This window comes from Pholcus phalangioides, unplaced genomic scaffold (assembly GCF_987345545.1).
Source record: "Pholcus phalangioides strain wild (caught in Gottingen) unplaced genomic scaffold, Ppha-v1.0 ptg000009l_1, whole genome shotgun sequence".
Classification (NCBI taxonomy): Eukaryota; Metazoa; Arthropoda; class Arachnida; order Araneae; family Pholcidae; genus Pholcus; species Pholcus phalangioides.
Window position 1 is genome coordinate 34,170,932 of NW_028301602.1, and position 13,350 is coordinate 34,184,281.

The 13,350-nt window shown below is 32.2% G+C and overlaps 1 protein-coding gene across 1 annotated transcript in view; it reads right to left on the reverse strand.

Moving 5' to 3' along the window:
• The window catches only part of LOC149082962 (cell adhesion molecule Dscam1-like), a 169,381-nt gene extending 160,010 nt beyond the window's left edge, over positions 1-9,371 (reverse strand). Inside the window, exon 1 of the mRNA XM_089236010.1 lies at positions 8,817-9,371. Coding sequence (XP_089092136.1) covers positions 8,817-8,865 — 49 coding nt within the window. The 5' untranslated portion in view covers positions 8,866-9,371. The remainder of the gene's footprint in view (positions 1-8,816) is intronic.
• Positions 9,372-13,350: the final 3,979 nt, after the last annotated feature.

Here is a 13,350-nt window from a genome sequence, read left to right on the forward strand (position 1 = left end):
TGGGTAAAACTGCTTTTTCGCATTTAAAGTTGCGTTCTGTCCCCGATTTTCCTTCATTTTTCGAATATCTCAATGAATATTGCACTTAGAAACGTGCCATTTTTTAGGTGGAATCAGGAAAGACAAGGCAACACAACTTTGTAATTTAGTTCTTGAGTACAGGGTGTCCGTATAAAAAGTTAACATATTTATTTTGATAAAAATACACCCCCTTGCAATATGAATCACATATATGAGTATGCAGTACTGCACGTTATTCCAAATTTGTTTTCTAATTGAAAATATACCTCTAGGATCAACGATTCACCAGTAAAATGTTATATCTCCCCCGTTGGTATGCACCCTGTATATATATATATCTAAGGCTGAAATCACAAATTAATGTACGTGCTAGGGCATTTTTTTATGTACCATGAATCCCATAACATTAAACATGATCCATGAATCCCGTAAACATTCCTTTGGGAAACTTCCAACTTATTTTTGCTTGTGTGTCACCGGTATTTGCCTTAGGGTATTAATGATCTCAGAGTTATGCATGTTTTGTGTAAGACAAGTGCAGCCACTCGTTTTTCATATTGCACGGGGAACTCTCAGATATGGAAGAGTAAATAATCCTTCGTCTAATATAATCACAAAAGAATATCAACAAAAAGGGCAAATCGAAAAAATACGAATTCGAATTTTTTTCAATGTATCCGCAATTCGGTGGTCTTTTTTTTTTTTTTTTTTTGAAAAATTACAGATGCCTGAATTTTCGTGTTACGGAAGTATCGTGTATGTAGGTCTGTTCTTCTGGGACAGAGCTGAGATTTTTGTTGTTGTTGGTCTGTCTGTGGCGAGAATTTTAAACGAAGACAATGGATTACATTCTGGCGGGACGTTGGAAAACCAACTTTTGCCGACATCGACTATACCGCGAGTAGGGTTCATACCTGGATCCTGGTGAGGCGGATTCATAACAATGCGCACGTAACCGCACACAACGACTATAACATGTACTATACGACTACTATCGCACTGACCGAGCACGCTACTTGAATCGGTTATCAGGCATTGATAACCAGTTGCTCGGCGAAAATATCACGTCAGTCACTCTGGTAAGGGTGACTTGTATGATGTTTTACCGCTGAGATACAGGGAGTTGAGATGACTTGGTAAGCGTGAAAGTGGATATATGCTCTTAGACGAAATCCATACTACGCCGAAACGCTGTATTCGTGGTTTTTTTTTATGCTATTTGCTTTTATCTTTGGTTCTCCTTTATTGCGGCAGTGTCGGGTGAAGAATTTGTAAAGGCAATATTGAAAGAAAAAGAATATGTGAACTCTGGAACAGAATTTCATTTTAGATAAAATGTGATGTCCCTAAAACGAGGGGAATAGGGATAATAATATTGTACTACAGAATAATTATATAATGAGTAACTACAGAATAACTAAATAATTCTTAACTAGAGAATAATTATATAATGAGTAACTACAGAATAATGAAATAATTAATAACTAGAGAATAACTAAATAATTAATAACTGCAGAACGATTAAATGATTATTAACGTTAGAATACAGTAAATGACCATTGTTTCAGTAATTCCTACAGCAAACATACAGCGACTTCATCCATGATAAAGTTTTCTTCTAAGATTCTCTCATAGATTTATATCTGTTGAACGAATTTGATTTCTCAACTCAGTTGAATTTCCAGTAGATCAATATGATCAGACTCTTATTCAGTATCCGTGAGGGTATCTGACTGAGCTTTGTATTGCAAACTTGTCTTTATCTGAATATAAGTCACAAGTCATAATATAAAACGCCATAACAGAACACTTTGAGCTAACACTGAATTAAACTCAGGAAGCCCTCTTAACATTAACCATGAAGAAAGCGCCAAATTTTACCTCTCTTTTGTTCTGCTTTTCTTTCAAGTTGAACACAACTGCAGTCTATCGCCATGTGCAATTTACTACCGAATGAGTTGTGCCGGAAGCTCGCATGTGTACGTAACAGTTTCAGCGCGTATCTAGTGTTGCGGGAGAATTTCTAGTGCTGTCATCTGTTTTTCAAATTATGAGTGAAGTGTAATGATTGAACACCTTTGTACTGTTTTATATAATATTACTATATATTAATATTTGTTCCTGTTGCTCTCTGTATCGAGACTTTTTAACGGAGAGGCTCACATTCGCATCTGGAATTTGAGAACCAGAAAACCAACTTTAGCTACCACTATTAATAATCTCTTTCTAACAACTGAAATTCCACGGATGACTTTCTAAACCCCTAACTTGCGCAAAGAATTTTCTTACAGCAATAATGAAATCATTTTAATTCACGTCAACGAGAATAAAATCGTCATTATTCTAAACGTATAATTTTAAAAAAGGATTCCACGATCCAAATTTGCATCTCGTTTCCAAAATATGGAAATAAATGTTCTTTTTTTTGTTATCTGTGGTTATAAAAAATAACTTACTTACTCAAGAGAATATTGAAAAAGAAAGAAAAGATAAAATATGTACGTGCTCAGCACGCACCAAAACAAAATTTATATCATAAAACTAATTCCTAATTTATTATTAAAAAAATATGTGTAAAGTTATTTTTCTAAAAAAAATTATAAAATCATTTCTCATTCGCGTGCCATCGTTCCTCACAATTATACGGTTTTTTTTCCTAACGGATTCCTACTTGCATTCTTAATTATCTTTTGAGGGTCATCGAATGACTTAAAGTAACTTAATAAAATACGTTTGTTCCGTGACTAGATAAATACACAAATAAGAAATATAAAATATAAATAAATCTATTTCTCAGAAATATTATTTTGGAGTAAATCGCTATTTCCTCATAATAAACAACTTCAACAAGTTCATCTTAGCATTGTGCATCGCTCAGTTTGATTTAATCTAATTACAAGTCTACTGAATACATAGCAAATTAAATTTCACTAATGAAAATAGCTTCTTGACGAATGCATTTTTTGTGAAGTTGAGGAATAACATCAATTACGTTAATTAAATCGGTATTTGTATTGACCTTTAAATATTACTTCTTAATCCTCTTAACTCTTATTATATTAACTTTTAAATACTCAATTCAATTTTTTTTTGAGCTGATAATTTTTTCGTAGCTAATGACACGTATTTAAAGCCGGAAAAGAAATATTAAGAAAAAAATATATTTCTAATAGTCCTGCTTAACCAGGGCCTGATTGAAGACGCGCAAATCCTGAAATCATACATAAAATAAATGTATTGAAGTAATGTCACTTTCTCTATATAACTACCTTCTTTGTGATTGAAACTATAAGGAAAACAAATTCGTGATGGAAACTTCAAGGTTTAAAAAAGCAAATGTAAGCAAAACATTATAACAAATTAGTGAAGTCACAGGAACACATTCAATGCAACAAACAAATGAATTGGAAGAAATGAAATGGAAAGAATATGACCTCACCCTTATGTGGAAGGTAATTTTGAATTTTTATATTTTAAACTGGCTAAACAGTAATGAGCATTTAACGAACCCGTTGTACATATGCAAAGCTACGCATATAAAAGTTAATTTGACAAATGTGAAAGAAAAGCACATGAACTCCCGGAACATGAATAATAGAATGTTACGAACCATGACATATAATATATTCCACAGTAATCAGAAGAGTGTTTCACAGTTTCTAAAAATTAAGAAATCTACAGTTAATTCCTAATATTAATAATAAATCAGAAAAGATCAGCAGAAGGATTCAATTCAGCTCAGATATTTTGACTCTCGTAGAAAAGTTGGAGGAATATAAAGATCAAAATTTGCACATTCTTCTTTAATCAAAAAATGTCATTCATAACACCTATTACAACGCCAAAAAACACGCATATTATTTTTCCTTGAAATGTATTTACCCTGGAAGATGTATTAAAAAACTATATGGCTAAGAGATAACGATGATCGAAATTCTGGATTATTGACTATTTTCACGACAATCATTTTTTTTTCAATACTTGGTACTAGTGCGTAGGAAGTGGTGAAAATCAAGGTTTTTAGTCATCAATAGTCTATGTTGTTAATTACTTACTTTTACTTTGAATGCCATGGAGTGAACTCCTTCCGGTAAATTTAGAGACATGCATTATTTAATTATATATTTTTTTCTTTTTTGAGTCGGATCCGTATAATTTATTTTTTCATTTGCTTCATTTATAAATTTTCGAGGATGACACTAGAACAGCCAAACTTTTTTCGTTTGCTGATTACGCTTGATTTTCAGAATCAACTGTAGAGTTGTTGTTTTTTTTGGATACTGCATGCGAAACAAACATGCCGCAAACTGTAATAAAAAAAATAGAATCCACTTTATCTCAGACAAATCAAAATGACAAGTTCTATAATTTCATGGAAGTCAGATAAAAAAATGTAATGCAATTTTTGAATCTATTCTTCTATACAGCCATCATAATTATTTTATCCAAACACGAGCAAATAGGGAACTTCTGTTAAATCATACGTATTTTCTTCTTCATAGAGACTATTCCCAACCAGTGTTGATACTCCAATTTTTTTTAAAGGAAAAAATTATCATTTTCTTTTGGAAACAGTAATTCTGAATGGAAATATATATCATCACATATACATAATCGGAATTCCACAACTATCCAGAAATGAAGACAAGAAAATCAATTCGGAACTTTCTTTGTAAACGCAATCGCAAACATTTGCAATCGGAATGAAACAAAAGGAAAACAGAAACTAGAATTTTGGGAAATATATTGAAAACTCGTATTAGCGGAAACTGCGGTATTTACATTTTCGCCAGATTTAGTCATCGTTGACTACACGCATTTTATATGCAGTCAGAATATGCACGATCGGCAAGTCACTGAGTTTTTGTCTTTTTCTTTAATTCTATTTTTTTCTGAACGTTTTGTTTGTTTATTTAAATTTTCCGTTATCCTCGTCCCGTATTTTGAATATTTCGCCGGCGAATTTCCATTTCCGTTCTGTGCTTAGATGTAGCTTTTATCTTTCCATGTTCTTACTTTTCTTGTGTACATATATTTTCGCTTGGAATGATGATTCTTTTTGAAGATAGCATACGTTCTCTTCTTTTACCCAATTTTACATCTTTTTTTTTTGTTTACTTTTCTTTTTGCCACGACGAAAACAACTGATAAATTGATGACGTTTCGTAACGAAATAGTAGTTTTTAAGCTTTCTCACGCATCGAAATTTGTATTCAAAATACGGGTTAGTATAATCCGTAGTACCAATACTTATTCTTTATTCCCTAGGGTCAGTAAATTGTAACACAAGTGACACGTTTAAAAAGAAATACGGCAAACATGTTGGGTAAATCGACAAGCTATCCATACTTAGAATAGGACAATCATTAATACATTTTACGGCCATTGTATATTTTATCATGTATATATATATATATATGTATTGTCTATAGTTTTTGTAATTTCATTTTTAATTGGGTTGCTAAACTTTAGAAAGATATGGCATCCATATTTGTTATGGACATCTTTAACCCAGCCACCTCGTTGGACATTTTGCCTGTTGTGTATTTGTATTTGTATAAAAAATATATATTACTGCAATCATTCTTAACAACATATGTGCTTAAATTTTAGAGACGCGAATTTAAATTTCTATTTGATCAATCGAATTTTAATCGAACATTTTTCATAACCATATAATATCATATAATATTAGTAGCAATAAAAATTAACTTCATTCATTCCACGCACCTATTTGCTAGATGTAAACAAATATAAGAATAGAAAAAGAACTGACTCCGGCTTAAAGGAATTATATATGATAAACATAATTTGTCAAAATACGTATATCTGGAATAACTTTCCATTTGGATCTTGCCCCCCCCCCCTAAATTGGTTACTTCAAGTTAGTGCTGATTTCGAAAATAGTTTCGATCATACTATTGTTTGTTTCCCTATTAACTCTTCCCCAAACAGTCCATAGTACGTGTGCTACTACTTATAGTGGCGACAATACATTTTTAGCCTTGTCTCTTTTCAAATCTATCAAACACCATTCATAAGTAGATTATTAAATTTTACATGTTATGGCAAAAAATTGCATATTAAATATTCATATATTTATTATGTTAATATTTATTGCACTCCACTTACTTATATGTACAACTACATTCTCCTAAGGGAGGATAGCGAATCAAACCGAGGTATGAATATACCCAGCCGCCTATGCGAATATAATACAACTTTTTTCACTGAACGGGGGGGGGATGATTGTCCCCTCTTCGCCACCATCTGTATTCACCTCTTTTCCTCTACACTTGATAAATAGTTTTAACTGGCGGTTTTAGAAGAGATTTCGGTTTTCCACTGAGTGATTTGTATGATAACCAACTCTCATCAAACCCGATTTGAGGCTAAAATCCTCTGTTTTCGTTGAATCGACTTGTATCACCCCATTCCAAGAAAATTAGACAAGATATTGATTCAAATATTTTTAAATATGGCCAGTTATCCAAAATGTTATACATTGGTAGATAATTTAAGACATCTGATTAGTTTCGTTAAACAAATCAAGTTAAATTACAAACTTTTTTTATGCAAATTTTAATCATTGATCGAGTTGATTAACTCGACTAAAAATTTTAACTGCGATTAACAGTGCATCAATCAATTGATCATATTAATAGATTAATCGGATCAGCCCTATAAAATTAATGCTCGGTGCACGTAAACTTTTTGTATCTGCCTACCTCTACCTATACATATCATGATGCATAACCAGCGTAGTTTACGCTTTTGGATGAAACAGTGGGCTTTTCAACGTCTCGGTACGTAAATTGTTAAAAAAATATTTTCAAAAATATATACTTCTCAAACTCATCGACTTTTTTTACGAAAACATTATATTATGATTGAAAATAGAGAATATTTTACGCCTAATAAAATTTTATGAGAGAATTCATAGAATACGCATGAGTGATTTGAATGAATATTTTGATTTTTTTCACTCTATCTTTCGGGAAATCAAGCATGTACAGTTTATTTCAACAGATTTCGCTTGAGTTATAATTTACGACTTCCACGGTTCACATGGGCTCTATTCTCATTTCATTATCTTGAATGTCATGTTTTTTTGTAGTTCAAAAGAAAATCTCTCATTTCCTTTCACATAACACCTATGTTTAGAATTTAAAAAAAAGTTTACACAAAGAAATATTTTTCTTTTTTATAGTCAGTTATGTAAACTAAATTGCAGAGTGAAAACGGATAACTAAATTGGAGGGAAAGAATAAGCAAATTGTTATCTTCTCTAGAATTTATCTCCAATTCGTATTATCCATACAAGATGGAGATCACATGCTGAATTGACCCAATAACGGAATTTACTACGGATATTTATTCTTGAATGTCATGTGATTAAAAACATTTGTCTCAAAATTTCCAATCTTACTGTTGTTGATGATTTCTGCTATTTATAATCGACAGAATGCCACAGATCGCAATTATAATTAATTCTTACAACAATAAATAACCATTTTGAAATGTCAGTTAGAGTCGAATAAAAGTTGTTTTTCGCTTACCCTAAATTGTTAAACGGTCTCGAAAGTAGTCAATGAGATGTTAAATTACTTTTAGGCAAAGCGATAAGAGTGTAATGAAGTTTGTAAAACAAATATCTCGATTTATAATTATTCATCTAACTGTAGTTATAATATATTTTACGTCTTCCAGTTATTCGTAACTCAATTACAAATTATCCTACTCGTAAGTAGATTTCGAATCATTCTAGTGTCCTGAACTAAATTTCAAATAAAATATTATCCTTACGTTTTGATAATTACATATTTCTACTGTGAATCGGTAGAGATCGTAATGGGGGTGCGTAGGAAACGCACCCTTAATAATTCCATATTTGTCCAACGAAATGAATTATTTATGAAGAATAATTTTGAGTAATTTCCCCAAGACCGATTTTCTATGAAACTGTTTGAAATTCATGTTGAACTTAGGAAAAAAAATACATCTTAAAATACTGTGGGAATATATAGTATATATTGATCATCAACTGATGACTAATAATACCCTGTTACATCACTATGGATTCAAAAGATAAAGCCCGATCACCCTCCTCAAAATTATTATTGCCTGCAATAAGATCAGAAAATTTTCTATGCACTTTCTGATTTACACATAATTGTAGTAAACCATCGAAGCATAAGTGATTATTTTGAATAAAATAAACGAAAATTAATCTCAATTAATATAAAAGGTAAATTATTTTAATTAAAATAAACGAAAATCCATCTTGAATGAAAGAAGATAGATAATTTGATTACATCTTCTATATCGTGTTTGAGAAATTTTTCTATAATGAGATAAACTAAAAAGAATCAATGCTCTGATACCATAATTATTATTCAAGATCATTTGCTGATAGAGAATAGAGGGAGTTCAGTGGCTTTCATTTTAAGGAAGAGATGAAATAAATTGATTTGTCAGTTGTGACAGGATAATGGATAATATATGACTAACTGTTTTTCTCTCGTTACTCATTGTCATCAACTATTGTAATGCAGAAACGCTGGCCCATAAAAATACGATATTTCTAATTACTTTCCTCTTTTAGTTGAGGAAACCGGTGAGTAAACCCAAAATTTATTTCGGAATTTGTATTTTCTTTCAATAAAAGTCATATTAAATGTACCTGCATTTGTTTTGTGATTCGGAAAAAAGTATAAAATATATTCTCACCATTACTGAATGAATTATACTTGTACCTAAAACTATATAGGTAAAAAAAAATATAAAGAAATTACCTTCAATGATTAAGCACATAAATAACAAGCTCAGAAGACGTTTATCCATTATCAATTGTTTTCTCTTTTTTTTTTAAAGAAAAGAGTTTTTTTTGTTTCGAATCCTTTTTTGTCAATTCACAAACCTTCAGATAATTTCACTTCACGTAAATCCCATTGTTATAAAAGCCACTAAAAACTGTTCGCGGTTATCCATTCTGAGATTAATCCTTAACGATTGCGCAAGTTTCATTACCCTTGATTCTATCGAGTTTCGATTTCACGGGATATTGTTGCGCTTCTCACTGTCTCATTCTTTTTTAACCGGTCGAAGTTTGAAAACCGTGTTTACTTGACAAGTATACACTCATTGCAATTTTTTTTTTAAAAGAAGCACGTCGAGGATTATAACCCAAGTACTTTGTGCGATTAATTGCACGCCTTCTTTTCCGTGCCACGTGGGAAAAACGTTTCTCAGTGTTCTGATTGTGTTTTGCAGTGAAGTAGCACTTGTGTGTCTAGCCGCCGCTGCCGCCGCTACTGAGGGAACAAGAGTAGAGTTAGTGGTATCTGCCGAATCTTACTCCATTCTGGGAGATGCGAGCCACTCGGCTTTCGGTTAAGAGTCATGGAAAGGATCGCCTATAGAGGGCGCGTGTGCACGGGAGACGAGTAGCCGGTTGAGTAACGACGAGTAAAAAAACAATAATAATAATAGAAAAAACAGTGAAATATCAATTTTTTTCACATATTGGTTTTTGGAAATGACATAAAATGCGAAATTCGATTATTTGCTAAAAGCTTATTGTAGAAACGCCACGCTGTGAAAAACCTAATTTTTCTCTAAAACCGCTAGTAAAAATATTTACCAAGTGTAGAGGAACATGGAAGAATGTAGGTGTATAAGTTGTATTGCAAACTGAAATACATAGTAAGCATAATAATAAATTGGTGTTGTGGAATTAATATATAAAGTTTAAATATATAAATTTATCATTACTTTTTTTTGCTATAAAATGTAAAATTTGATAATGTGATCAAAAATTATTGTGGAAACTCCATGCTGTGAATAACTGAAATCTTCTTAAAAGCCCCCATTGAAAGTGCAGTAAAACCCTTCTTGACGGTCACCCTTCTTTTAGGGAAAAACGTTTTCCTCCCACCGCTGTTCACAAAAGATGGGTTTAACTGTATTTACTAAGTGTATAGTAATGAATAGAAATATAGTCGGTGTGCATGTGTTGCAAGTAAATAACAACAAATATTAAGATAATTATTTTTTAAATTGACGTATGAATAACTGATAATTCATTAATATCTGAAATTCGATATATTTTTATTATGATACATATATGTCAAATGTATGATTTGTTTTGCCACAAGATATATATATATATATAGAATAATTGTTGCAAGCAAAGTGAAAAATAAACATTAAAGCTTGTAACGTAAAACATGAGCTATGAATCGTTTTATACACTGTCGTTTTGTTATGCAATCGTTGTAATACTGTACATATACATACACATAATTTTTGCCCGTGAAATGAACTTTTATTATCAATTGTAAAAGTATATTTTTTACATGTATGCAATTGTTTCTCATTGTTTATGCAATTTTGTTTCCGATCACTTCGAACTGTTTTTCATTATTTTTAACCCCCAATTCTATATTACTGGACTATTCCATAATACCTCACGAAACTGACTTTTTAATGTTTTTTTCTTAGTTATAGCATTTATTTTTAATCACGTTGCACTATGGTTAATGCAAAAAAAAGAAACCAAATTTTATAGAAACACATCATGCTCTGGTTGGCGATTCAGGTTTTTCCATGTTACAAATTGGAATAGTCGAAAACATAAAAGTGGTATTTAATATTACTCGAATGCGCATGTGTATACATATATATATATACATAAAATTTGGTTTATATGCATATACATATATATATACATGATTCCTTGTTGGGGCTTTCGAAACTATACAACAATAGCACATTTCCAAGGAAAAAAGAGAAAACAAACTAGTTGTTTTTCCTCTCTTGTGTATGTGTGTGCACTTTCGAAATCTTTACGCGATCGGTTATACCCAAAATATATATATTTTTTGCTTTGATCGAAGTTGCGCAACGTCTATGTTCATTTGATTTGTATCGTCTAAATCAGTGATTCGCAACGTGGGCGTTAACGTCCCCTTGGGGGCGGCAGAAGCTAAGTGTATAACATAGGTTCCTATGGGTCAGATTGCGTTGGGGGGGGGCGATGGAAGAAAAATATTTCTGAAGAAGGGGGCGAAGGGACAAAAAAGTTTGGGAAACTGGTTTAAATGAATGAATTGCTAACAATTGTGAGATTAGATTTTTTTCCAGTTCCAAATTCGAGGTTTCCGAAGATTTGTCTTCAGATGGGCCTTACAAAAAATTTGATATTGTTGAAATTTTCGAGTAGTATGCATGTAAATTTGCCTGATAGAGGGCCTCAGAAACATCACTTAGCTGAGGGGGGGGGGCAATGGTGCTCTTAAGACGACCCCGCATTCATACCCCCACGAGTGAGGCTGACAGGACTCTCGGCCTGGGGCCCAGGGCAATTATTTTTTATGGTATAAATCTATTAATTCACTATAGATTGGCCGGTGAAAATTCTGGTTTGGTGACCCGCCACGTCTAGGGGGGACCTGCCCTAGATGTTGGGGCAATGGTTGCGTCACGGCCTTGATTGCAATTTTGTAATATAATTAACTTGATTAACACAGTAAGCTTGTTGAATGAAATCGATCAGAAATCGACAAATAGTCACGATATGAGTACTATCAAATACAGTTCAAAATTTTTACGGCATGCCATTTATGTTATGTGAGTGTATAAAACAATACTCAAAACCATATTTAGAAAAACAAACAGCAAAGAGATGGCTTTCATTTTGAAAATTGAGAGCCGAGGGTTGGGAAGGGCATGATTTTTCGGGAAAGAAATTAAGAAACGAAACTTAAGAACACGTCATAGTAGCGTCAAAATTAGTAGTGCCTTGACCGGTGAGATCCTGAAGTCGCATTCTGTTAAAAGAGGCAAGCACCACGTTATAAATACGCAGCCGAATCTTGTAAGAAGGTAAAGTAAATTTATTAGCATTTCAGTGCGATAAAAATCAATTGCACTCGAAAGAAAATGGAAAATCTTCATTGCAACATGTAGAATTTGGTATGAAAATGTGATTCGATAAATATTCAATATATAAAAAAATCCAAAGGCACTAATTATTTTAAATACGGCAATCCACATAAAATCAGTTTGATTATAAATTTTTTATTGAATTGATGTTATCATTTTATTGAATTGATGTTATCATTTTATTGTTTCCAACAGTGTCACTTGCATCTTACCCAAGCTACCATTTCCACACCCTTCATCCAAGCTTTTTACGCTTGAAAGTTTTGATAAAATTTTAAAATAATCCAAAACTATGGCCCTGTTTCATCGATTAACTTATGATCCAACTCGAAAGACAGGGTAAAAAAAAATAAAGAAAGAAAAACGATTTCGCACACAATAAATACATACGCACTGAAAATGCACCTTCCTTCAAAAAAATTCACTTATCAGTGACGGAGAGCAAATTACCATATTTTAGCAAAAAAGTTTTGATTTTCGGAAAACAATTTTTCAACTAGATCTGACTTTACAAAAATCGTGATAAATTTACCAATATAGTGGGGCGAATTTGTTACGTAATAACAAAGTTATAACATTATTCTTCGCAAAGAGAAAATAGCGCCAATCGTGGAAAAAGATGATCGAACTTGGCTTCTAACGGGATTGAATATTTCACAGACACACACACAGTCCGTTTTCGAAAACTGCCCCCCCCCCACTTAGGCATAAATTTACTTTGGTTTGCCGTTTGGCGTGTAGCTGACCCTTAAAAAAATGACGTCTCATAACTCTCTCAATATTCGTCCGGTCCTAAAACAGAAAATACTTTTCCATATATTAGTTTTTCCGCAGGGAATAACATGTTTAAAATTATTTATCTCTCGGTAGTTATCAACCTGAGTTTTGCAACATGGATATAAAAACAGTTACGATTTTCGATCTTTTAAAATCTAAAACAAATTTTAGTAACGATTGAAAACTCAGTTACATTAAATCAATAAGAATGAATCGAATTTAATAACATCTGTTTCATCGTCAGAAATAATTCATGCAATCTTTCTGCATAACAAACACGCAGATGATTGTACGAGTTTAGTAAAATAGTTTTAACTACTGTATTTTTACTGAATATACAAAAGCTCTCATTACTACTCAAGTGATCATATCACAATTTTGAAAATGATCCTCTCGGTCTCCAGGTATCAGATAATTTGCTGAATAGAAAATGACAATGTGAAAAAAACGAGATAGTTCGTTATACGCTAAAATATATATTTCTTTAATATAAACTTGTTATATAGCAAAAGCAGGAACGGTTTTTCGTTTCTTGAACTCCGAAATCCTCGAGATTCGTTTTACTATGAATAAAAGAGGTAATCTATATTATTCCTCAAAGACGAT